The following is a 27,067-nucleotide window of genomic DNA, read 5'->3' as shown; positions in this document are numbered from 1 at the left end:
CCCCACAGCACCCCCTAGAGGAAATCTCTGGCGCCGCCACTGGTTTCCAGCCCATATCAATAACATACCGAACTACAGCAGGCTAATGTGAGATTCAGAAATTAGTTTTAAAAATCATGTTTTCATGTTATAGTAGGCCTACCTAAAGCAGCGTTCAGTTATTATGCTCCAAATATCTGGAACAAACTTCCAGAAACCTGCAGGTCCGCTGCAACTCTGACTACTTTTAAATCCAGACTGAAGACTTTTCTTTTTGCCGCTGCTTTTAATTGAACTATTCACATCTTAAACTGCACTGTAACTTTTATTCCTGTATTTTTTCTTTTAATGTTTATTTTATTATCTTTTCTTTTTAATGACTGATTTTAAATGCCATTTTCTTAATGTCTTTCGTTTTTTGTAAAGCATTTTGAATTGCCTTGTGTTGAAAGGTGCTATATAAATAAACTTGCCTTGCCTTACCTTGCATGAACCTCTTTGAAACCTTAATGACCCCATGATGTGATTATTTATATCTTAAAACCTTTAACAATTATATTTAGATGTTCATAAATATCTACATTTATGTTAGGCAAACATAATTCATAGATGATCTCATGTATACCTATTGTATACGTATTACAAAAATAAGATAAAGTTTACTAAACCACCTTTTTGTTTTAATTTATTAATTAAACAAAATGAATTGTGCTGAAAGTCATATGCTGTTGTGTCTCAAACGGATAGACTAGGTTATTAATTTATTTGCCAAATAGTTGCTGCAATGCTACAATAACATTTGCAATTCGTTTTTAATCTGCCATATACGGTGTCGATGTCTCTCAGCCACCGTAGTATCGTTTAGGGGGCGTGTCGTGTACCGTCTTGCTGCGGCTGGGTGATATTGCAGAAGCAATCCAGACAATCAACCGCTTCCTGTGTTTATTTCACCCTGCTGCACTTTTCTGTTTTCTACAGGTCAGTACATGATGAAAAGGATTTATGTTAACTTGTGTAAACAAAGTATAATGTTAGAGATGTTTAAGAGAGTGTGTCAGACAGTTTTGAGCATGTTTGACATAGTAACGGTACTTTAAAAATACTAAACTGTCGGCAACTATGGAAGCCTTTTTCGCGGGCTTCAGCCGCACCGCGCCGTGTGTAAATAAGACCTGAGCAAAGGCTTGCAGGCATGTTAGCTGCTGCGCACGGGTGATATGTTTTGAGTCTTGCAGGCACATCGCCATGTCTTTTTAGTTCATTAACACTGACAGCAGGGACGTGCACAGACACTTTGGGGGGGCAGGAGCTCAAGTGAGAAAAAGGGCATTTCCCATAATAATGTATAAAAGACTTACCGACACATTTATTTTAATACCCTCACACTCACGCAGTTGTTTAATACTCAACATCATTCTACTAACACTACGCACAAGAGCAGACAACAATCACAATTATGAAGTTACTGTTTAAGGCGAGACACCCCAGGTGAATAGGGTAATTTTTTTAACTTAAAAGTATCAGCTAGGAATTTCTCCAGTTAATTACTTACAATAAGGCAATTGTTTTTTGTATTACAAGTTTTCTGAAATAGCATGTTTAAATATGCAAATTACCCATTATCTCATTAAATATGCACATATTTTAACACATTTCAGGAATCGAAATCTGAACTTTGGATAAAGCCAGGTTCAAAATTCTTGTTTCATTTTGTAGTCAAATTAGTATCTAAGGCTTTTACAGAAGGGATATTGGATATCTCTTTTTATCACTCCATAAATCAGAAATACTGTCAACAGCCCTAAAATATCAATTTTCGCCATGTTTTTAGGTATACGATGTTGTATAATTCAGGCTATGAATGATATATGAACAAACCCTTCTGTAAAAGCCTTCATAATATTGATAGGAACTGGAAGGTTTGGTGTATCTGCGTGCTACTGAAGTTGAAGTTTCGAACTTAGAGTAGGAGAAAAAACTCATTTTGAGAAAACGACCTTTAAAGATTGCAGTGAGGTGCTAGCAAAACCCTCCTGTTCTCTGGATGACAGCTTGCACATCGACGCACTCCGTGGAGGTATTTCCTGTTCGGGGGTCATTTGTTTTTTGTATAACCTTGCTTCGTGCAAGTGACAATTGTTGTCGTCTTCTCTGTGAACGTTTTCTTCGCCGTTCTTTTGCCATTTTGAGATTTCAATTTCTAGCAGAAAGCTAACCAGGAAGTGTTTTAGCACACCACGTGACGCATCTGAACGAATCACGTTGTCAGAAATTGACACCAGCCAATGAGATTTTGTTTCTTGGTTTAAGACCCCTTTGTGCTTTCACGATTGGTTGCTGATACAAAGGAAATGACCATATTTGGATCCGATGAGATTGTGCAGGAGAGACGGAGCTTTCCAGCGATACCTCTGTTGACATGGTGCACACAGCGGTCGCGGTACTTTATGTTACGTTAGAATGCTAACTTTTGGTGAATTTAGGAGAAATCTACAGACGCAAATAGACAAACTATAGTCAAATAAACACTTAAATGTGTATTTTGTACGTTTTCCTTCCAAAAGCCTGAAAGAAAACATGTTATAGAATCAAAATAGCACAAAATCTCAAAATTGACCAGTACTTGAAAACCGATGTTTTGCCTGCCGTGTCTCGCCTTAAAGGTGGGGTAGGTAAGTTTGAGAAACCGGCTCGAGATCGCTAGAATTTGAAAATACACAACCGGAGAAAATCTGCCACTTCCTCACAGAGCCCCTCCCCCAACACACACGAACGCGCACATGACCAATGAGGGCACGAGATAAGTGTGTGCCCCGATGGATGGCTGACAGGCAGGTAGGCCATCCAGGCCGTTGGTTGTACTTTTTACAGTATTACGGCTTCTACAGATGACATTTTGTATGGATTTGTTGTCAAAGCACTTCAGATATTCATTGCTATCGGGATGTTAAGAGCATTCCATGGAATATAACAAAAAGTGTATCTCGAGCCGATTTCTGAAACTTACCTACCCCACCTTTAAGTAAAATAAAAATATCGTTTTTTCATGTACTTGTACATTTTGGTCTATTTTGATTCCATGTTTTATTTCACTCAATGGAAAGAAAACTTCCAAAAAACACATAAATGGTGTTCGTTTTACTACCTGTCTGATTTCATCTATAGATTTAAAGCTAATTTGCATATTTAAACATAACATTTCAGGGGGAAAAACTGACTTGACTATCTGGGGAAGTTGTGAGGTGATATGTATTTTTTATTTTGTTATCCCTTTCACCTGCAATGCCTTGGTATTTAATTAGGCTATATGTAACGTCTAATTTGCATATCAATGTGGCGATTGTGATGACGTTATAAGATACACATTTTACTGTATTCACCTGTAGTGTCTCCCCTTAAGTACAAGGCAAGGCAAGTTTATTTATATAGCACCTTTTAACGCAAGGCAATTCAAAGTGCTTTACAAAAAATGAAAGACATTACGAAAATGGCATTTAAAATCAGTCATTAAAAAGCAAAGATAATAAAATAAACATTAAAAGAAAAAATACATGGATAAAAGTTACAGTGCAGTTTAAAGGTGGGGTAGGTAAGTTTGAGAAACCGGCTCGAGATACACTTGTTGTTATATTGCATAGAATGCTCTTAACATCCCGATAGCAATGAATATCTGAAGTGCTTTGACAAAAAAGTCATCAGTGGAAGCCGTAGCGCTGTAAAAAACACGACCAATCATCTCATTTCATTTCAAACCTTTATTTAGACAGATAGGTCCCTTGAGATCATGGATCTCTTTTACAAGGGAGACCTGCATCAATTTAGTTCCACATGAAACATAAAAACAACATAAAAAAAACAATAGAGGACATCATATTTACATATTCCCCAACACTTACAAACACCCATAGTGTCAGAAAGCATCTCGTGCAGACGTGCCTTAAAAACATTCAGAGAAATACAATTGCTCAATTTTAATTTGGACTGTAGGCTGTAACAAGCAAGTAGAGCTGCGTACATAAAAGCCGTCTTACCTAAGACAGTCCTCACTCTCGGCACATCTAACAAGACCACATCCTGCGATCTCAGACAATAGCTGCCCGCAACTTTCTGCTTTACCAGAGAACAGATGTAATACGGGAGTTTGCCCAACATAGCTTTATAAATAAAAGTGTACCAGTGACTGAGCCTCCGTACAGAGAGTGATGGTAAACCTGCCTTGGTATACAGTGCACAGTGATGTGTAAGCGCTTTACAATTTATGACAAATCTCAGAGCACTGTGATATGCAGCATCCAATTTGCTCAGGTAATATATATATACAACAAATCACCATAGTCCAGCACAGGTAAAAAGGTCACAGAGCCTTTTCCTGGCCTCAAGCGAGAAACAGGACTTGTTTCTGTAGAAGAAACCTAGCCTAACCCTCAGTTTTTTTAGCAGGTTATTGACATGGAGTTTAAAAGAGAGACAATCATCAAGCCAGATACCAAGGTATTTGTAACAGACAACAACTTCAAGTTGTGTTCCTTGCGTAGTTACAATATCTAAAACAGGCTCTGGTGTCTTTTTTGCTTTTGAAAAGAGCATTGCCTTGGTTTGATCCACATTTAAAAGAAGCTTTAGTTCAGAGAGCTGAGTCTGAATAGTGTTAAAAACAGCCTGTAATTTAACAACAGCCTCCTGAATGAGGGACCTGCACAGTACATCACAGTATCATCCGCATAAAAATGTAAAGTAGCTTCATCCACATTTTCACCTAAACTGTTGATGTAGATGGAGAATAAAAGTGGTCCTAAAACAGAACCTTGTGGTACACCATTAGAAATGTTTAACCACTCAGAAGACAGCCCATCAAAGTGAACACATTGGGACCTTTCAGAGAGGTAGTTCACAAACCACCCACTGCAAGGCTGGATATGCCAATACTGAGTAGCCTCTGCTTTAAGATGCGATGATCAACGGTGTCAAATACTTTGGAAAGGTCAATAAACAGAGCTGCACAACTCTGCTTATTATCTAAAATAGTAGTAATGTCATTCACACTTTCATTGTGGCAGTGATGGTGCTGTGTTTCTTTCTGAAGCCTGACTGATGTTTAGACAGGATGTCATTGTTACATAAAAACTCCTTTACTTGTTCACTCACAAGTCGTTCGAGCACCTTCGCCAGAACTGACAATTTAGAGATTGGCCTATAGTTATTTAAAATAGTTGCCTCCCCTCCTTTTAGCAAAGGCAGGACATACGCTGACTTCCACAATTTTGGAATTGTATTTGTGCTGAGGGAGAGGTTAAAAAGAGAAGTAAGAGGTGGAGCAATAACATCTGCAGCTATCTTTAAAAAGAAAGGTTCTAAGTTGTCCGGGCCAGCCGGTTTCCTAGGATCTAACTTGGATAATGCTTCATGAACAATACCAACAGTTAAAGGAGTAAACTGAAAGGGTTATTCAGACCACATTGTTCAGAGTCACGGATTGGAGCGTTCACAGAAGCAGAAGTACAGTCAGTGACAGAATCAAACATAGAGCCACAAGACACAAAATGCTTATTAAAGCAATTTAGCATAGTAGCCCTGTCTGATATAGTGCCAGATGCTGTGGTAAGGCACGGAGGTAGCTCATTTGGGATATCACCAGTGGAAATCGATTTTATGGCTTTCCAACATTTCCTAGGATTATTCAGGTTTTCTGTGGTAACCGAGAAATAGTACTTTGATTTAGCACTTTTTATTTGAGATGTGAAGCTATTTCCTAGCTGCCTAAAACGTAGCCATTCTACCTCTGAGCCTGATTTCCTAGCCTTAGCCCAAGCATTATTTCTCTCATGAAGGAGACTGGACAGCTCAGCAGAAAACCAGGGATTGTTTCGTTCCTTCACTCTAAATTTACGCAGAGGTGCATGTCTATCTATAATTTTCATAAAACCAAGATAAAAATAAGACCATGCAGTTTCTACATCAGCACACAGATTGATTCTACCCCAATCAAAATCAAACAGATCATGTAAAAAACCCTGCTCCACAAAGTGTTTTTTGTCTCTCTTTGTGATGACACGTGGTTTAACCTTTTGGACCTTAGTGTCCCTAATTGTGGCTACAACACAGTGGTCACTCACATCATTAGCAAATACTCCCACAGATGAGTATTTATGTGGAACATTTGTTAAAATTAGATCAATTAAGGAGGATTTATTAGGGGACTTATTGTTAAGGCGAGTAGGACTGTCTATAATGTGGGTAAAATTCAAAGAGGTACACAGGTTTTTTTAAATCCTCTGACACAGAAGTTAACCAGTCCCAATTAAAATCCCCAAGCAGCACTATTTCCTTGTAGGAAAGTTGTGATAACATTTTTGCCAATGACGATAAAGAGTCCTTGACAGCCGAAGGGGCCCTGTAGCAGCCCACCACCATGAGCTGTTGACCCTTTGTTACCTCAATATTCACGGCTAAAAATTCTAGCTGTTTACTAACAGATTTGGAAACCATATTAGTTACACAAAACTTATTTTTCACATAAATGGCAACGCCACCACCTTTTTTATGCCGGTCAGTACGATATACACTGTAACCATTTAAGTAAACGTCAGAGGCCAAAATGGATTTATCTAGCCACGTTTCTGATAAGACAATGACATCAGCATCAGTCGAGCTCGCCCAAATACGGACAAAATCTAATTTAGGTAACAGACTACGCACATTTAAATGAATTAACCCTAGCCCAGATCTAAATATAAGATCAGCAGGAGTAGCTATTTGACTAATACTGCTAGGTGGACCTGGATTTGGCTGTACATTTCCTGATAGTAACAACAATAAAAATACCAGGCACCTTTTCCTCTTAATCAACACACATACATTGTCAGCTGTTCTAGAGTCACCAGCAAACTTCGCGAAAGTCAGATTAGAGTTTAAAAAACAATTCTGAAGGACCATCGTGGCAGGCATGTGAGAAAGACAAACATTTTCCGAAATGAAAGTCCGCAACAGTGCAACCAGCAATTGTTTGTGCAACACCTCCAAAACTGTACAGGGGATGTCCACAGCGGGCGGCAGAACATACCCGAATCCAGTAGATTTTTCAGGACGACTAGCGATTTTCTCCTTGTCCAGCACAGCCAAGAAAAGGCACAGCAGAAACACGACACCCGCCATTCTCCCAGTCCAGCACAACAGTATCCACGCTGTTCCCAGAGCAAGGTGGAACCAGGCCTCAGCTACAGCAGCACAGCAGAGCAGGTGGAACCAGGCCTCAGCTACAGCAGCACAGCAGAGCAGAGCAGGTGGAACCAGGCCTCAGCTACAGCAGCACAGCAGAGCAGAGCAGGTGGAACCAGGCCTCAGCTACAGCAGCACAGCAGAGCAGAGCAGGTGGAACCAGGCCTCAGCTACAGCAGCACAGCAGAGCAGAGCAGGTGGAACCAGGCCTCAGCTACAGCAGCACAGCAGAGCAGAGCAGGTGGAACCAGGCCTCAGCTACAGCAGCACAGCAGAGCAGAGCAGGTGGAACCAGGCCTCAGCTACAGCAGCACAGCAGAGCAGAGCAGGTGGAACCAGGCCTCAGCTACAGCAGCACAGCAGAGCAGAGCAGGTGGAACCAGGCCTCAGCTACAGCAGCACAGCAGAGCAGAGAAGGTGGAACCAGGCCTCAGCTACAGCAGCACAGCAGAGCAGAGCAGGTGAAACCAGGCCTCAGCTACAGCAGCACAGCAGAGCAGAGCAGGTGGAACCAGGCCTCAGCTACAGCAGCACAGCAGAGCAGAGCAGGTGGAACCAGGCCTCAGCTACAGCAGCACAGCACAGCAGAGCAGAGCAGGTGGAACCAGGCCTCAGCTACAGCAGCACAGCAGAGCAGAGCAGGTGGAACCAGGCCTCAGCTACAGCAGCACAGCAGAGCAGAGCAGGTGAAACCAGGCCTCAGCTACAGCAGCACAGCAGAGCAGAGCAGGTGGAACCAGGCCTCAGCTACAGCAGCACAGCAGAGCAGAGCAGGTGGAACCAGGCCTCAGCTACAGCAGCACAGCAGAGCAGAGCAGGTGGAACCAGGCCTCAGCTACAGCAGCACAGCAGAGCAGAGCAGGTGGAACCAGGCCTCAGCTACTTTAAGTATATTTTGATACCAATGCTTTTGTAACTTGTAACAGAGTATTTTTACCCCGTAGTATTTCTACTTTTACTTCAGTAGAATATCTGAGTACTTCTTACACCACTGCTACCATGTGTCTGGAGCCCTGAGTTACAACAGCCTGAGCCGGCCCGGCTAAAGTAGCTGGATGGCCTCCCTGCCTGTCAGCCTTCCATCTGGGCACAAACTTATCTCGTGCCCTCATTGGTCATGAGCGCGTTCGTGTGTGTTGGAGGAGGGGCTCTGTAAGGAAGGGGCAGATTTTTTCCGGCTGTGTATTTTCAAATTCTAGCGCACTCGAGCTGGTTTCTCCAAAATTACCTACCCCACCTTTAAGATGTGGATAGTTCAATTAAAAGCAGCGACAAAAAGAAAAGTCTTCTTGCTGGATTTAAAAGTAGTCAGAGTTGCAGCGGACCTGCAGGTTTCTGGGAGTTTGTTCCAGATATCTGGAGCATAATAACTGAACGCTGCTTCTCCATGTTTAGTTCTGACTCTGGGGACAGAAAGCTGTCCAGTCCCTGAAGACCTGAGAGATCTGGATGGTTCATAGTTTAGCAGGAGGTCAGTAATGTGTTTTGGGCCTAAACCATTCAGTGCTTTATAAACCAGCAGCAGTATTTAGAAATCTATTCTTTGACACACAGGAAGCCAGTGTAAAGACTTCAGAGCAGGAGTGATGTGATCCACTTTCTTAGTGTCAGTGAGGACTCGAGCAGCGGCGTTCTGAATCAGCTGCAGCTTTCTAATAGATTTTTTAGTGAGACTTGTAAAGACTAGGGATGGGTACCGAGCCCCGGTATTAAGGGGGCCCCGGGGCTGAATTATTAAAGACAGTGGTTCCGCTAAGCTCCTACGTTATCGGTCTTTTTATCGGTACTGGAGACATGTAAAATATATATGTCATATGTATTATTGCTAAACATTATATTGCCGTTTTAGTGTCGCCAACTCCGTTTCTAATATGCAAAAGGAGGTGATAGTAGGCTGATTTAGTAATTATTTTAATGTGACTGTTGAAACTCATGTCAGAGTCCATGACTACACCTGGATTTCTGGCTCTATCTGTTGTCTATCCGTGAGCTTTATACAGTACATTAGCCTACGCCAATGAGCTAACTTATCCATTAGCCACCACCTTAGTTAACTATCTGCTTGTGGCTCTGTAAACTAGAGGCACTGGCAGCTTAGTCATTTGTTCATCACCTTCAAACAAGCCAAGAAAAGCCGGCTCTGTGATCGATTAACTAGTGGATGATCCCTCGCTCCACACCTGCTGTTCGCGCTGCCATCGCGTGGAGGGAAAAGAGAAACGGGGAAGACTACGTTAACTTAGAAGACGCGGACACTAAGGTAAAGCAACTAATTTTCTCCTTATTGTGTTGTTGTTTTCTGACTTTGGTAGGAGCTTCGAATTATTTGGATGAAAGTGGCAACGAAGGGTGTATTTAACGTAGCCAGGCCAACTTTGCGGCGTGCAAGTTACGTGTGCTAAATTAAATATTAAAACAATTATAATTCGTTTTCTCTTCGGGTTATGCCAGTTAGAAGGACACAGATAAGCTTTAGCTAAGGTTAGACTGTTAATTCCCCCTGCATTTACTCCTCAGATATTAGTATTACAAAATATTCTAAGAGAATACGGCGTGAAGAGACGAGGAGAGAACACAGGTAACTTAGCCAATGTTAGCATTTGGCTTGCAATGGCAATAATAAATGCATAAGTCTCAATAATTACATGTGTCGGTTCATTTGACCTGAAATTATACAAGTGCAGTCAACGGTGAGTTGCAATGCAGAGACCAAACTAGATTCAAGCTTGTTTTCAATTCTAGCCGGTGGTCAGTGAAGCTGCTGGCACAAATAGTCAGAGTACTGAGGGAGAGGCAGCAGGTCCCAGTGTGGTAGAAGCAGCAGCAGGTCCCAGTCTGGCAGGTGCAGGTGAACAAGCAGCACAGTTCCAAGCATCCCATTCACAGAGACAGACATAGTATTAATAGCAAGGAGAACTCTACCATTTAAATGCAGTAATACCAATGCATTATTTTCAGATTGCAAGCATTGCAAATCAGGATGGAACCCTGACTGGCTAAAAATGCCACAGTTCAAGAATTGGCTCTACCTCACCCAGCATGGTATGAATGGCATTTGCAAGGTAATATTTGTAATAAGACTTCGTTTTTCTAAGAATTAACTCGTTTTTCTTTTTAAAAGGAATGTTTTGCCGAATGTGCAGGCAACACAAGCCTCCAATAAAGAAAGCCCCTTAAAACGGGCTTTCATAGAAGTTGGGATTCTTGTTTTCCGCAAGGATTATATCGAGCGCCACATCTCCTCAGAGCCTCATCAATAAAGCATCAGGTATATCGTTTTTTTTATGTATATCTAATTTCTGCAATCTATCAACCAAGTTTGGCTCATATAATGAATTATGTCTTTGCCCTTGGTCTAGGCTACTCAGTGATGCAGGCTTTTGAGCATGAGGCCGTCATAGGTGGATTCAAATGCCTTTCCTGGCTAGTAAAGAACGAGATGGCTCACCAGACCAACTACCCTAAGCTGTTAAGTTTAGCTCAACTTTTGGGTTGTGATTACTTTGAAAAGCTGAAGGTAAACCTAGTACAAATTGATTCTTGTGAAACTAAGAACTTTAACCAGCTAAATGTTAAATTATCTCCTTTTTTTTCTCAGGTGGATCAAAGAAACAATTACCAATCACACAGAATAGTGGATGAAATGCTGGAGATCCTTGCACAGATAGTAGAGTTGCCTGTTTTGCAAGAGATAAGGTCATCTCAAGCGATCAGCCTAGACTAGAGGTTGATGAAACGACAGATGTATCTGTAAGCCGCCAGCTGGATTTACACGTTAGGTGGGGTATTTTTTAAAGGAATGATGTGCATTTAAATAAAGATGTAGGCCTAGTTAAACTTAATACTTATTAATATGTGTGAAGACCTATTAATTTTATTTTAGACACCTGGATAAAGAGGGTTGTGTTTTCAACCACTTCCTTGACCTGGTAACTGGAAGATGGGAAAGCTGACAGCGTGGTTGCTGCCATCAAGAGTGCACTGCAGAAGAAGGAGCTCCCGGTAGACAGGCTCTATGGACTCGGGACAGACAGTGCAGCGGTGATGACGGGTATGGAGTTTATTGTTAAATCTAATGGATTGTGTGAAATTTGTGTTGTCGGCTGTTATTAAAGGAAACAAAATGACGCCCTCAACACTACATTTAATTCTTAAGCCTAGGCCGTTTGGATGGAGTGGCAAAGCAGCTCACAGACCGTTTTCCAAAGCTGGTTTCTGTAGTGTGTGCTGCTCACAGACTAGCACTGGCATGCAAAGATGCCTCAAATGCTGTCAGATATATGGCAAACTTCAGGAACCACCTGCAGGAACTGCACCTATTCTTCAGAAATAGGTCAGCCACATTGAGATCTGCCGCTACCACTCTTGGTCTGAACGACTTGAAAGTTAAGGTGTGTTTTCACCCATTTTCATAATACTATTGTGGTGTCAGATTATTTATTTACTTACCAGTGTTTCTACTTGTTGTTAGGAGGTGAAAGATACAAGGTGGCTATCGCAGGACCTAGCCGTTCAAAACCTCCAGAGGAACCTTCCAGCTGTGCTGGCTGCTCTGGCAGAAGAAGTGAGCACAAGGGAGTGCCCAGTGGCCAAAGGTCTATACACCTTCTGTGCCACATACCGCTTTGTGGCTGCCCTCTACCTTCAGGCAGATGTGCTGCCCCACATAGCAATGCTGTCCAAGGTGTTTCAGAGAGCTGATGTGAACTTTCTCCACATAAAGGAGCAGGTAGATTACAAAGAAATGCATTTGATGCTCCCAGTTATTTGCATTATCCATCCTATTATATTGTTGTCTTTTTCCACATTTAGGTGCCAGTCACACTCTGGGGAGAATTCTGGAGGCAGGCGAGACCCCACTCCCCGGAACGTTCCTTGCTTGCCTACACCAAGACCTGGACAACCCAGGTGGACTTGGGGCCTTTAGCATTGCTGGAGAGGATCAGGAGGGGACACGGAATTCTGGAGCGCCCCCGGGAAGAGATGTGGGCCAGATTTGTCAGAGATGTAAATACATCCCTTCTTACTTTTAATTTCAATATTTATTTTCCTTGAACTGAAAAATTTATAATATATCATTCCAGGTCCTCAAACCTTACATCTGCAGCCTGGAGAGCAACATTGAGAGGAGGTTCCAGCATATTGAATTGCTGGGGGCCTTCAGTGTCCTGGGTCCAAAGGCAGTTACCTCAAATGATGTAACCAACATTTCAATGTTGCAGACCCTTACCAACAAATTCATCCTAGGGCAGGATGCCACAGTTATTCAAGAGTGGACCTCGTACAAGCAGCATGTTCTCGTAGGAGCATTTAAGGTTGGTAAATTACCTGAATTAATGTGAACTGAATTTATTTCTGTCTCATCTGTCTTGACAGTTAGAATTGCTTGTTTTTTTCTGTAAATGTTTCAATTATACTATATGCTCATTTGCCCTGCCTTGGCTAATCCCTGAAGGACAAGACACAAGCTGAGATCATGCAGCTCCTGGCCAGTGAGAAGGACGAATGGGCAGAAATATACCCAAACCTCTGCCTTCTATCTTCAGTGGGGCTGGTCATCCCCGTCTCCAGTGTAAACTGCGAGAGGGATTTCTCAACGATGAACAGGGTAAGTGTTTTGCATGTCATTTCTGTATAGTTCATTTAAAACAAACTGTCTGTTTTACAGGTGAAAACTGACCTGAGAAACCGACTGAAAGGGGAGCACCTGGCTGCATGTCTGCGGATAGCAGTTAATGGACCAGCACCAGAGGCGTTCCCATACACACAGGCGTTGGAGCTGTTCTTCAGGAAACCCAGAAGGATGAAGTGCTCTGACAAACAGTGCCATCTTTGTGCAAAATGATTATACAGGAATGAAAAGTCAATAAATAAACATGTTGTTAAAACTCACACTTTGTTGTTGTTGTTTTTGCCTCCCATTTCTAGGTAAAATCATTGAAAAAGTTGTTTTTCAACAGTTGAGTAATTTCTTGCATTTAAATAACTGTCTGGATGTGTTCCAGTCAGGCTTTCGTCCAAACCACAGCACTGAGACTGCTCTTGTAAAGGTCTTTAATGAAATCCACTTAAACACAGACAGTGGCAGAACTTCAGTGTTAGTATTATTAGATCTCAGTGCTGCGTTTGACACTGTTGACCACAGCATATTACTGGACCGGCTGGAAAACTGGGTGGGACTTTCGGAAACAGTTCTAAATTGGTTTGAATCCTACCTAAAGGACAGAAACAACTTTGTTTCTATCGGTAAATACACATCTGAGTTGAGAAATATGACATGTGGGGTTCCTCAGGGCTCCATCTTGGGGCCTCTTCTCTTTAACATCTACATGCTACCACTGGCTCAGATAATGAAGAACAACAAAATAAGTTACCATCGCTATGCGGATGACACACACATTTCCGTAACAATTTCACCAGGAGACTATGCTCCAATTCAAACACTGAGTAAGTGCATTGAACAAATCAATGACTGGATGTGTCAGAACTTTCTCCAACTAAACAAAGATAAAACTGAGGTAATGGTTTTTGGAGCCAAGGCAGAACGTATAAAAGTTAGTGCTGAGCTTCTGTCTGCAATGTTCAAAACAACAGATAAAGCCAGAAATCTAGGTGTAGTCATGGACTCTGACCTGAGTTTCAACAGTCACATTAAAACAGTTACTAAATCAGCCTACTATCACCTAAAGAACATATCTAGGATTAAAAGACTAATGTCACAGCAGGATTTGGAAAAACTTGTCCATGCCTTTATCTTCAGTAGACTCGACTACTGCAATGGTGTCCTTACAGGTCTCACTAAAAAATCTATTAGAAAGCTGCAGCTGATTCAGAATGCCGCTGCTCGAGTCCTCACTGACACTAAGAAAGTGGATCACATCACTCCTGCTCTGAAGTCTTCACACTGGCTTCCTGTGTGTCAAAGAATAGATTTCAAAATACTGCTGCTGGTTTATAAAGCACTGAATGGTTTAGGCCCAAAATACATTTCTGACCTCCTGCTAAATTATGAACCATCCAGATCTCTCAGGTCTTCAGGGACTGGTCAGCTTTCTGTCCCCAGAGTCAGAACTAAACATGGAGAAGCAGCGTTCAGTTATTATGCTCCAAATATCTGGAACAAACTCCCAGAAACCTGCAGGTCCGCTGCAACTCTGACTACTTTCAAATCCAGGCTGAAGACTTTTATTTTTGTCGCTGCTTTTAATTGAACTATTCATATCTTAGACTGCACTGTAACTTTTATCCATGTACTTTTTCATGTTTATTTTATTAGCTTTTCTTTTTTAATGCTTAATGTCTTTCATTTTTTGTAAAGCACTTTGAATTGCCTTGTGTTGAAAAGTGCTATATAAATAAACTTGCCTTGCCTTATCTAAAATTAAGCACTTTGAAAATGCACATATTTTCAAAAGCTATTTTATTTATTTTCTCCTATTTTATTTTTAAATGCAGCCCGAGAGGAAAATTACACATATCCACAGTATTTACTGTATATCTGTATAGTTCAACGTTAATTGACAATAAATATTGTTGTGTTTGAATTTATTTGATTGGCAGTCATGACATGCAGACGTTGATAAAGCTGCAACTACTTCAATATATATCGCACTAATTCAGAAAGCAACTTAGACATTTTGATGTTCCGGACCTTTGCATGGGGAGATTTTATCTAACTGGACCTCGTTGAATTTGAGTTGAATACTTCTGTTATAGGACATTAACGATAAAACAGAATATTGTTGTTCTATTTTTAGACAAATCTCGCGATCGACTGGGAATCTCCCCGCGATCGACCGGGCGATCTACCGGGTGATCGACTCTCTGGATCCAAACGGGCCCTTTCACAGCGTAGGTAGGATATCACCTGCTGAACTAAACACTCTCTCGCTCGGCACACTGCTTCCCTGAACACAAAGGTACTTGGTTGCCATACGAGACAGCATTGGTTGGAGGTTGGATGTGTTGCCGCCTTTCCAAGAAATAAACTTCTTGCAGTAGTTACCATTCAGACTGGCAGTCATATGCAGCCACACTTTAGATGTTCTAAAGTGAGACGTTTGCGGAGTTTCACGGTGAAATTGACATCGTAATTCTGACGGTTTGGGCACGAATTTAAGGATATTACGCCTCACTTTTATAACATTTTTAAAAAAGTATCGAAAACCGGATCTGATTTCTGTACGGTATGCACCCCTAACTGTGACATAGACGGATAACTTAAATTGAGAAATCTGATATGTTTGTTATGTACAGCTATTTGTTTGTAACTGTATGACGTACTTTGAATTTTGAATGAGAAGCAATCCAGACGATCAATCGGACCCTATGTTTATTTCACGCTGCTGCACTTTTCTGTTTTCTACAGATTTATTTATTGTTGCTGTGGTACCCAAGCTTTTGGGACAAGCAACATAAACGGAGCAGAGCTTGTTTCTATTCTGGGAAAGTGAAACCGACATTTGCTAACAGAGAGGTGAAATGGCGCAGCAAGAAAATCGGCTTGACCAAAAGAAAGTCAGCTGTTCGATCTGTCTGGATCCACTGAAGGAACCGGTGACTATTCCATGTGGACACAACTACTGCATGAACTGTATTCATCGCCACTGGGATGGAGAGGATGAGAATCGAATCTACAGCTGCCCAGTGTGTAGACACACCTTTGCACCAAGGCCTGTCCTGGTGAAAAATACCATGCTAGAAGAGTTAGTGGAGGAGCTGAAGAAGACTGGACTCCAAGCTGCTCCTGCTGATCACTGCTATGCTGGAGATGAAGATGTGGCCTGTGATTGCTGTACTGGCAGAAAACTGAAAGCCTTGGAGTCCTGTCTGCAGTGTGTGGCCTCATACTGTGAGAAACACCTCCAGCCTCATTATGAATCACCTGCCTTTAAGAAACACAAGCTGGTGGAGCCCTCCAAGAAGCTCCAGGAGAGCATGTGCTCTCGCCATGAGGAGGTGAAGAAGCTGTTCTGCCGCACTGATCAGCAGTGTATCTGTTATCTCTGCCCTATGGATGACCATAAAGGCCACAAGACAGTTTTGGCTGCAGCGGAAAGGACTGAGAGGCAGAGAGAGCTGGAGGGGAGTCGACAAAACATCCAGCAGGGAATCCAGGACAGAGAGAAGGAGGTGAAGCTGCTTCAGCAGGAGGTGGAGGCCATCAATGGCTCTGCTGATAAAGCAGTGGAGGACAGTGAGAAGATGTTCACTGAGCTGATCCGTCTCATGGACAAACGAAGCTCTGATGTGAAGCAGCAGGTCAGATCCCAGCAGGAAACTGAAGTGAGTCGAGTCCAAGATCTTCAGGAGAAGCTGGAGCAGGAGATCAGGGAGCTGACGAGGAGAGACGCTGAGCTGCAGAAGCTCTCTCACGCAGAGGACCACACCCACTTTCTGCTCAACTACCCCTCTCCGTTACCTCTCAGTGTTTCCAAACACTCATCCAGCATCAAAGTCCGTCCTCTGCGCTACTTTCAGGACGTGACGGCGGCTGTGTCAGAAGTCAGAGATAAACTACAGGACGTGGTGAAGAAGACGTGGACCAACATCTCGCTGATGGTGAGTGAAGTGGACGTGTTACTGTCTCCACCAGACCCAAAGACCAGAGCTGAATTCTTAAAGTATTCACGTGCCATCACTCTGGATCAAAACACTGCAAACACACAGCTGCTGTTAACTGAGGAGGGCCGGAAAGCAACATTCACGAGTCGACGCCAGATATATTCAAGTCACCCAGACAGATTCACGAAATGGCCTCAGGTCCTGAATAAAGAAAGTCTGACTGGTCGTTGTTACTGGGAAGTGGAGTTGAGAGGGTGGGGAGTTTTTGTAGCAGTTGCATACAAGAACATCAGCAGAGCAGGGGGTTGGGAGGAATGTTTATTTGGAGTCAATGATAAATCTTGGACGTTATATTCTGACATTAACAGTTATACCTTTTGGTACAACAACATCAAAACTCCCGTCTCAGGTCCTCGGTCCTCCAGAGTTGGAGTGTATCTGGATCACGATGCAGGTGTTCTGTCCTTCTACAGGGTCTCTGAAACCATGACTCTCCTCCACAGAGTGCAGACCACTTTCACTCAGCTTCTCCATGCTGGACTTCGGTTTGATTTAGTATCTTCTGGTGGCACTGCTGAGTTCTGCAACCTCAAGTTGACAGAAGTAGTTTAAGTCCAGCTCAGTCGGCATAAAAACAGTTGGCCTTGATCATTTCATTAAGAACTTATGGTCTTTTTATCACTCATCAAAGATAGCAGAAAACATGCATTATGTACTATGCAGGCGACTCTGACAGAGGATTACTCACAAAGTACACTGTAAAAGTACTTCCTTTTATTTCTGGTAGCAGTCAACTAGTACCGAGTCCAACAGTGTCAGTTTTATTAAGAACTTGTAGTAAAAAATATTTGTATCACTCGTTGAATATAGCAGGAAAGAAAATGAAGAGCAGATTGACCGAGTGCAGAATCGCTGTATAGTTTAAATCTCCTTACAATGTTGTCCATTTTACCCACACGCTTATTATTATATTTACAGCCTTAATAACATTCATCTTCCGGGCTCAATATGTGTCTTGGCTGTTTTCGCTGTGATCGCTAAATTCACCTTGTTTATTATCACTATAACACTGACCCAGATCGCTGGATCGCTAGAGACACCTGCCATCGGACTGGCAAGGGCTGTTCCATGCTCTGCTCAACCTCCCGCCTTCCCAATGGACTCAGTAGCGCCCCCTGCTTCCCTGGAGCATGTGTGAGTGTGTTTAGCTCCATACAAAACTTCCTGAAACTCAACAGCTCCAAGTCCGGCCATTGACATGACATGACATTACCCTCTCCTCAATAGTCACCGACCTGGGTGTGAACATGGACGCCCATCTGACCTTTGAGGCTCACATTAAACACAGCGGTGCAAGAACTCCTTTTATCACCTCAGGAACATCGCCAAACTCCGCCCCACGCTCACTCTGTCTGACGCCGAAAAGCTAGTCCACGCCTTTGTCTCCACTTCTGCAATGCACTGCTCACTTTTACTGTCACAGAGTATTCCTACACTCTGGTACTGCTACTTGTACTCAAGTACGAGATCTGAGTACTTATACTTTTACTCAAGTACAAGATCTGAGTACTTCTCCCATCTTTGTTTGTATGTTAACCCTTTAAAAAAAAAAATCTTTAAAGCACTGAAAAACATTTAAGAATGTATTTAATCTACGTTGAATTTGTTTCATTACTGTATTCGTTTCTGTGTTTCTTATTGTTTCCGAACGTTTCGTCTATTTGAAAGAAGTTGTATGAGGCGCTTTCACACCGGAGTACTTTTCCAAGTATAGTTCCGATATAGTTCAGAAAATTTGCATTCACACCAAAAAAATCTGGAACTCGAACTTAGTTCATGAGAACCTGTTCACACTCTTTTCCGTCCCTGCTAGAGAGCAGGTACTTTCGTGGGAGAAAAAGGTTCCTGTGTCTGATTGGCTGGGCGGATTGCAAACCACGCCCCGTAAAACTCCCAAAATGTTTTGTGAAGCCGCCATTTTATTTTCCTCGCATTAGCATTATTAGCATTAGCCCAGCGCACAAACGCAGAGAGACTAACTTATGGCAACACAAAAGAAAACATGGGAGCGGTGGAGATGAGGAGGTGTCGGCGTTTCTGACGATTTACTCGGAAGGCTTCAGTAGAAGCTGCTGGGACTTCCGGGCGGGGACTTTGGGCGGCAGTATACGCCGTGAAGTGGTTTGCGGCCTGCCAGTAAACCCAAAGCAGAAGAAGAAGAAGTGACGTCAGCGGCTTCATTTGCCTAATCCTCCATCAGGGACTTATTCCGGTGTGAACGCGATCTGTACTTAGTTCATGAGAACTAAAGAGTTCTCATGAACTAAGTACGGCAAAGTACTTGGTGTGAAAGCGCCTATCGACAGTTTGTATGTGACAGTTTTGATTAAAGTTTTTTTGTATTTATTCTACGTTGAATTTTATTTCTGTGGTCTTTTTATATTTTGTATTGTTTTTGCACCATTTGATCTATATTTGAGTGTTTTTTTGTAAGTTGACCGTTTTAAATAAAGGTTTTTAAAGAAGTGCATGGCAGCAATTTGAAATTCATTTTTGTTTAACTTTGGATTTGTTTTATGTCTGTCATCTTTTCTCATCAAGTTGTTTAAATTGCTCAAAAGCAGTGGAAACGGTATTTATTTTAAGGATATGTATTACTTCTGTCGTATGTTTTTATTTGTATCCTTAATGCTTCATATAAACATAAAGAATTTTTTTAAAAGCGCAACAAATCTATCGAGAGGCGAAGTCCCTCCATTTCCGGGGGACCTCCATGGGACCTTATTTCAGAAAAAGTATTGAAGTCAATGGCGAGGGAAAGATTATCTTTCGATCCCGTTCGAATCCACGAATTACACATATGATGTTTGTCAATTTAAAAGATAATTTTGCAATACAAAAAATTAAAATTTGTTGTGAAAATGTGAAATAACACTGCACACCGCTCAATGAACTACATCTCCCATCTCGCACCACACACCAAGACGGCCGTCACGTTGAAACATTTCACTTCTTTCTTTCAGAATGAGGTGGAAAGTATTAAAAGAGGTGAAAATCACTACCAGTCTGGTCGCGTTGAGAGCTGTACATACACACAAGGGGAGTTAGACGGTTCCGTGAGAGCCAGCATGCGGGACCGGGATTCTGGGATTTGTAGTCTTTCCAGTTGTGTATTTTCTTTGTCTTATATTTCAACAGTTTTATGACAAACTGTGACTTTTTTGACATGGAAATAGATTTTAAGAGTGACAAACATCATATGTGTAATTCGTGGCACAATTCAAACGGGATCGAGAGATAATCTTTCTCTCCCCATTGACTTCAATACATAATTTTTCCCAAATAAGGTCCCATGGGGCGGAAGTAGATGGGCGGGACTTCGCCGAGTGGCGAAGTCGCTTCCCTTCCGGTGGACCTGTCAGTTTTACGTCGCCACTTCCATTCACATTTTTCATCATTGTTCCACAATGTTTATCATCATGAAATTAATATCTATATATTTTATACTATACTTGCACTGCTTACCGTTTGCATACTTTATATATCTTAGCATATTCATACACACTGTTCATACTGCTCACAGGCTGATATCTAGTGTATTCATACCCCACTGTTTATTCATCATTCAATTCATTCTATATGTTATTCTGTAGATTGTGAACATTACTTTCCACTTCACTGCTTTTTGCACCTGGTTAGAAGCTAAACTGCATTTCGTTGTCTCAGTACCTGCAATCTGTGCAATAACAATAAAGTTGAATCTAATCTTGAGCAGGAACAAATGTATTTACTTAGTATATCTGACATTAACGATTAAACACATGTGTGCATTCTTTATGAAACCGAGTCAAGCCGACTCCGAGAGGAGAGACACCTCTGGAGATCAGAAGAGAGAAACTTGCTCTGTCATACTGGGTCAGGCTACAAGGAAGTGGAGAGGAACATATCACCAACAGAATACTACAGGATTGCTGGGAATATGCAAAGTTCCAGGGGCGTGGGTTTGGCTGGACGAGTGAGGAGAGAACGAGGGCATGTGGAGTGGAGACCATCACGTTTGCCAAAGCAAGCCCATTTAGCCGTGTTCCCATGGCTTTCCCCAGAAGCTAATATAGATGTGAGTATCATAGAAAGGAAAAAATAGGTGGGAATTAAAACGAGTATGTACCCGAACGAAAAAATTACAATTACCTCAACATGTATACAGATTGATATAAGAAGCAAGAATGCGTGGGGATAGGCGTGTATACCAGACTTCAAAATATCAATTTCAAAACGAGTGTCACATAATCATCAGTTTATACAGCAGAAATACTAGCAGCAATTATTGGGCTACAATAGGTTGAAGAGGTCAGGCCTGATAGGGTGGTGATCTGCACAGACTCACTATCTGAGCATAGATGTGGAAATATGGCAGAGAAGGTGGGAGGAAAGGGAGGAGATACCACAAGTTACCGAAATCATAATAAAGGTCTATACCGAAAGGAACAGACGGGAGGAGATCATCATCACTAGACTCAGACTGGATCATACAGGATTAAACCACACAATGTTTATAATGGTAAAAAGCGAAGTTGAAGAATGCAGGGGGTGTGGAGTGAAAGAAAATGTGGAACACATCATATTACACTGCAGCATGTACACAACAGAGACAGGGTCCGAGAGGCAGGAAGGGAGTGGAGCCTGATGGGGATGGGAACAGAAGGTGAGGGGGTGAGAGCTATAGAGAGGCGAAGTCCCTCCCTTTCCAGGAGGCTCCATGGGACCCCGGAAGCGTAAAATTATACATTGAAGTCAATGGAGAGAGAAAGGTTATCTTTTGATCCCGTTTGAATTGTGCCACGAATGACACATATGATGTTTGTCAATTTAAAAGAATATTTTGCAAGTCAAAAAAATAAAAATGTGTCGTAAAACTGTGAAGTTACACATTTTTTTGTGTGAAACCGCTGAGTGAACTACAGGTCTCTCGTCTCGCACAATACGCGTCACCATCACAAAGACGGCCGTCACGTTAGCAAATGTCACCTGTTTCTTTCAGAATGAGAATAAAAGTATAAAACGAGGTGACTACAAGTCTGGACACGTTGAGAGCTGTACATACACGAAAGGGGAGTTAGTCGGTTCTGTAAGAGCAGCGGGACCGGCTTTACAAGATGTTGGTGAGTAATATGAGTGCAATGTGTAACGTTAATGTCAGCTAGCTAACATTAGCTAACAAGGTACACTAACGTGTTTTGTTTCAGTAACTAGTGTTCTCCTTTAGAACTTCGTGGTCTCTGTGTGTGCTGTGGATAACATTAGTGTTCACAAGAACAAGGTACACTCCCGTGTTTTGTTTTAGTTGCTCTTCAGATTGAAGCGGACAGTTTTATATCGACTATACTGTATGTGTGATCTCCTTTTACATCTCGTTGTGTCATTTGAGTTTATTTGCTGTGTGTAGATTCAAGGGTTTTGGTTATCTTGTCAATGTGTTTGGTTATCCAGGCACAGCTGTGCGTGACTCCCTCGGGTACACTGGTATGTGTTTTCCTAATGTAGAGAGCATTGATTAATTAATTAATTACACACTGAGTCTAGATCCTGACCAAGTCCTTTTTTATTGTTGATCAAATGTTTTTCAAAAATATATTCATACACATTTAGAAAAATACAATGTACAATCACAACCAGAACAACACACATTACAAAAAATACAGAAAAAACAAACAATAACAACAATCAGACAAGAGGACAAAACTATGGAAAAATAACCCCTCCCACCCCCAGATCCGGACCATCCTTGTATTATTGCTCATTCAATCTATTATAGCATGCTAACAAACATGGTACTTACTTTATTTGTACAGATCTGCATGGGAGACGATGGCGCGATGCAGAGCGCTGTCTGTGATTGTGCACGGGGGATGTACAAATGCAGCCACGCTGCAGCATTGGCAATATGTGCCATGTGGCAGATCAGCTCCACAGATGTTGAGTGCCAGTGGAGGAAGCCTGGCACTTCCAAAGTAGTCCAGCCGGTGTCTCAACTTTACCAACAGTGAGAGGAGACCTACAACCCACTGGCCAGAGACATCGCCACTCAGGATGTAGACTGGTTCAGGTCTGCACTGAGGGGCGCACAGTGTGGCATGGCATGGCTTTTGTCACCTGAGCCAGAGCCGCGGCCTCAACATCAGGCCATTGTCACCGTGCCGGAGCTGGTGAAGGGGTATGGGGGTCGGGGGCTTGAGGCAATGCTTGCCTCAATGCGACTGAGCAGAGACCAGCAAGCTGCCATCCAGACAGTGAAGTGTCCATCATCATTATACATGATGGTGTATATAGGATATATATATATATATATATATATATTTGTATACATATCTGTAAATTGTATAATTTTATTTAATTTAAAAGTCTTTTTGATCTCTCTGTCTATAAACACAAACTGAGTAAGATTGACAATAAAGTTGACTTTGAAAAATATATATATTCTTTATGAAAATAGTTGACTGTTGGAGAAATTAATTGATTTGATTTTCATTATTAAAAAGGTACAATCAATTTGTTTAGGGTTGACTAAAATAATGATAAACATTTCATCTGGATAATTTACTGACAGAATAAGAAACTCAATAATGCTCTATACTCACCTGTTCCTTTTTATAAAGTGAAACAGTTGAAACGATAGATTTTAGTAAACTTAAAAACAACCTTCTCCAAAAGCTATCAAAGAATATACCGAATACTTATTTTCGAACGTTATTACATATTTTTATATAAATAGTTTGAGTGATCCATAATTGACAGAAGCTTGTGTTTACACTGACCTGTCACTCATATATTAATGTCTTTGTAACTTCAGTAAACCACTACCTCACTCATTTCTTTCATTCATCACGGTTCAGTAAACTAAGTGACACATGAACCGGTTGAATCATTATAATAACGTAGGATTGCAACTCTTTGAAACTGTAGGTGGCTCTTAAAAGAGCCGTTGTGTTTGGGTGTGCTGGTCTCAGGTCAGTCTAAGCCCTCTCTCGCGGATGCAGCTGGATGTCCTTGGGCATGATGGCGACCCTCTTTGCTTGGTTCATCTTACTGGGGGGCAGCTACATGGATGTCGGTGCAGTCCACAGTCATTGTGCAGATGAAGGCAGAATGGATTTATTATTGACTCCGAATGAAGCACAACTTCATGTCATACAATACATTGACTTTATTTGTAATTGTGTAAAAAAATAAAGCATTGATTAGCAAGCAGGACCTGCAGGAACAGAGCATGGTGATGGATGGAGCTGGGAAGAGAGAAGAATAAAGAAAACAGATCAACTTTATTATCGGATATTAAAAATTCAATTTCAAAACAAGTTGCCGCTCCTCCAGTTTTCTAGTGTGTAAAGATGATTTCACTTGACCTATGCACAATATCACACTCAATACATGTGTGTCTCTGGGGGGTGCATTGTGCCTTTGATGTATATAAATAATATACCATAACCAAATACTATTACGTACAGTGGAAGTCAGGTTGCCAGAGCAGGTCAGTCCAGTGTGCATGTTCCTCAGGGTCTCAGCAGTTACAGGTGAGGGAAAGGAAATAAAAGAGAAAAAGGTCAGTAACAACGCTTTAAAGTAACAAGACTTTGAATAATTATCTCTTCTAATACTTTTCTCTCAGTAATCACTCAACTACTGTCTTTCCAACAAACAGATTGACTCACCCTTACTGTCATCACAATGAAACACGTCCAGAAGAATGTCATGCAAAGCTATCAGTACTTGAGATTATATTGGCCCCAAAAAGAACCTTGAAAAGGACGTGTGTGTGTGTGTGTGTGTGTGTGTGTGTGTGTGTGTGTGTGTGTGTGTGTGTGTGTGTGTGTGTGTGTCAGGGTGTCTGGGAAAGTGTATGTAAGAAGGTTTATATATATAGGATTACTTTAAAACAGTCCCAAATAATACATGTTCACTTCAATACAGTTCAAGATAATACCTGTTTACTTTAATACAGTTTAGAACAATATCTGTTTGCTTGAGTTTACTTCATGTAATAAAATAATAATTTCATGGTAAGGCTACCATTACTAAAGTAATGTAATGCTAACTAACGTGCTCGCTACTCGTCGCTACTAGCTAGGTAGCTAACTTGACTGTGTTCCATGCACAACATGTGCATTACCTGATATGTCTGATCCAGCGACTCCTGGTCCTTTCATCAGACGGGAAGCGATAGAACGAGCAAGTGGTATGATCACTTGTGTGATTACAACCTGGTACAAAGCACACAGGCATCTTGTAAAAGTGAATTTATTTTTAGCAATCTCTTATTTATTGGAGGGAATAAATCAGTTATGAGATCTTCTTCTTCTTCGCTTTAATTACGAGTCACAACCACTTGGAGCATTATCGCCTGTGACATCACTTACGCGAGCCAGAATGGGATTTGGGATTTGTAGTCTTTGTAGTCGCGTATTTTTCATAATCTTATATTTCAACAGTTTTACGACAAAATGTGACTTTTTTGACATGGAACTTATAGTTTAAGATTGACAAACATCATATGTGTAGTTCGTGGCACAATTCAAACGGGATCAAAAGATACGTGTTCTCTCTCCATTGAATTCAATGTACATTTTTCGCTTCCGGGGTCCCATGGGCCGGAAGTAGATGGGCGTGACTTCGCCTCTCTATACCAGGAAGGCCATTCTTAAGTATTTGAGTGAAACAGGATTGATTGGAAGAACTTAAAACAACGTAAATACAGTGGTATAATTCCACAAGTGGTGATAGGATGATATGGGGATACACACTCTTGTACAGTAGGTGGCGGTATGCACCGTTGAGGTCACTGTGGTCCGGACCCAGAGATGGAGTACTCGAGTCCTGGACTCGGACTCGAGTCGGACTTGAGTGCCGATTTTTGGGACTCGTGACTCGACTCGGACTCGCGCACTGATTGACGCGACTGGGACTTGGACTCGTGAATTCTCGCACAGGATGACTTGGACTCGCACTCGGACTCGTTGAATTCCCCCCCACGATGACTCGGACTCGACTCGTACATTGACGCTCCGACTTGGACTCGGACTCGAGCACATTTCTCTGGAGTCTGATTGTCCTCTATCCTGTATGGCGAGTTCACGTACTGGGCCCCTATTCCAGTCTTGAGATGTCTACAGACACACCCGCATCGTGCTGTATGCTTTCACACATTCTGCTTCCACATTGGAAAAGAGCAAAATGCTCGTTATGTGGAAACAATATAGAAGAGAAGGCTCCGTAACACATTACTCTAAGGATCGAGTTCAGACATACAGGCTGTCTTGAACACTATCATCAGAGTAACTGATCTAATCAATAAATAAAGATTCAGCCGATAACACGAAAGCACATACATGCAGAATGACGTCATTTTGCATGCTAAGTAGCCATGTGCTTTCTGGGGATAAATCTTTATGGTAAACTGATTTAACCCGTAAAAGTTCCTTCAAAATAAGAGTCCCGATCTTATTACTATCAAAATAAAAGTGCAAAACGAAAACTTTACCATAGGAAAATATTGGCATACAAAATAATCACTTCTCTAAAGGTAACTCATTTAAATATAGTTTATTTATATATAATAATAATATTAATATTAGAAATAAGCTTTATATTTGTATAGCACCTATTACAAGAATTGTAGCCAAACTGGCTTCACAGCAGTTCAATAGACAGGATAACAGCAATGTAGAGGAGCAGCTACATTTCAAAACATATATCCACGAAGATTAATACATGAAGACTTGTGACTCGGACTTGACTTGGACTCTTCTTAAGTGACTCGGAATTGGACTCGGACTCGAACACAGGTAATGATGACTCGGACTCGACTTGGACACTCCTTGGGTAACTCGGACTTGGACTCGGACTCGACTACGACTCTCCCTTGGTGACTCGGACTTGGACTCGGACTCGAAGAGTGGTGACTCGAGGGTGACTTGGACTCGTGAATTGGTGACTTGACTACAACACTGTCCGGACCTCGGTAATTTTTTTCCAGCTGTGTATAACAAAACTTGTGAAATAATTGTTCTTTGTAGTACTTCCATTTACTGACGATGGGGGCCTTCCATAACCTCGATTAAAGGAAACAGAAGAAGACGACATCAACAAACCACCGCAGCCCGGACTTGTATCGGAGCAGCGGAGGAGTGATGAGGTATCTAGAGATCTGAGTCCAGCGGCTGCTTGTGTTTCCGTTCATCAGGACATCATATGAGCAGCAGATCCTGTGTGAACGCTCTACGTTAGTCAGTGGACGTCCGACAACATGCACACT

General features: G+C 41.8%; 1 protein-coding gene across 11 annotated transcripts; it reads left to right on the top strand.

The window, feature by feature from the left end:
* The first annotated feature begins 880 nt into the window (after window positions 1-880).
* LOC117454303 (tripartite motif-containing protein 16-like) lies at window positions 881-19,252 on the top strand. 11 transcript variants are annotated; one of them, XM_071204590.1, is made up of 13 exons: window positions 881-957; window positions 8,590-9,454; window positions 10,153-10,236; window positions 10,316-10,462; window positions 10,554-10,711; window positions 10,793-10,973; window positions 11,078-11,245; window positions 11,356-11,585; window positions 11,666-11,923; window positions 12,007-12,201; window positions 12,279-12,509; window positions 12,650-12,802; window positions 12,863-13,086. In XM_071204590.1, exons 7-13 carry the CDS (start codon window positions 11,239-11,241, stop codon window positions 13,037-13,039), a joined length of 1,251 nt encoding a protein of 416 aa, XP_071060691.1. In that variant the 5' UTR covers window positions 881-957; window positions 8,590-9,454; window positions 10,153-10,236; window positions 10,316-10,462; window positions 10,554-10,711; window positions 10,793-10,973; window positions 11,078-11,238; the 3' UTR covers window positions 13,040-13,086. The 11 variants fall into 11 exon arrangements, with proteins under 11 accessions (XP_071060691.1, XP_071060688.1, XP_071060689.1 ...); XM_071204587.1 differs by having other exon boundaries at window positions 9,712-10,236; XM_071204588.1 differs by having other exon boundaries at window positions 8,590-9,772; window positions 9,937-10,236.
* The last annotated feature ends 7,815 nt before the right edge of the window (window positions 19,253-27,067 follow it).

Source organism: Pseudochaenichthys georgianus, chromosome 10 (genome assembly GCF_902827115.2).
Source record: "Pseudochaenichthys georgianus chromosome 10, fPseGeo1.2, whole genome shotgun sequence".
Lineage (NCBI taxonomy): Eukaryota > Metazoa > Chordata > Actinopteri > Perciformes > Channichthyidae > Pseudochaenichthys > Pseudochaenichthys georgianus.
Note: the sequence above shows the minus strand (reverse complement) of the source record. Positions and strands in the feature narration are given on the sequence as shown.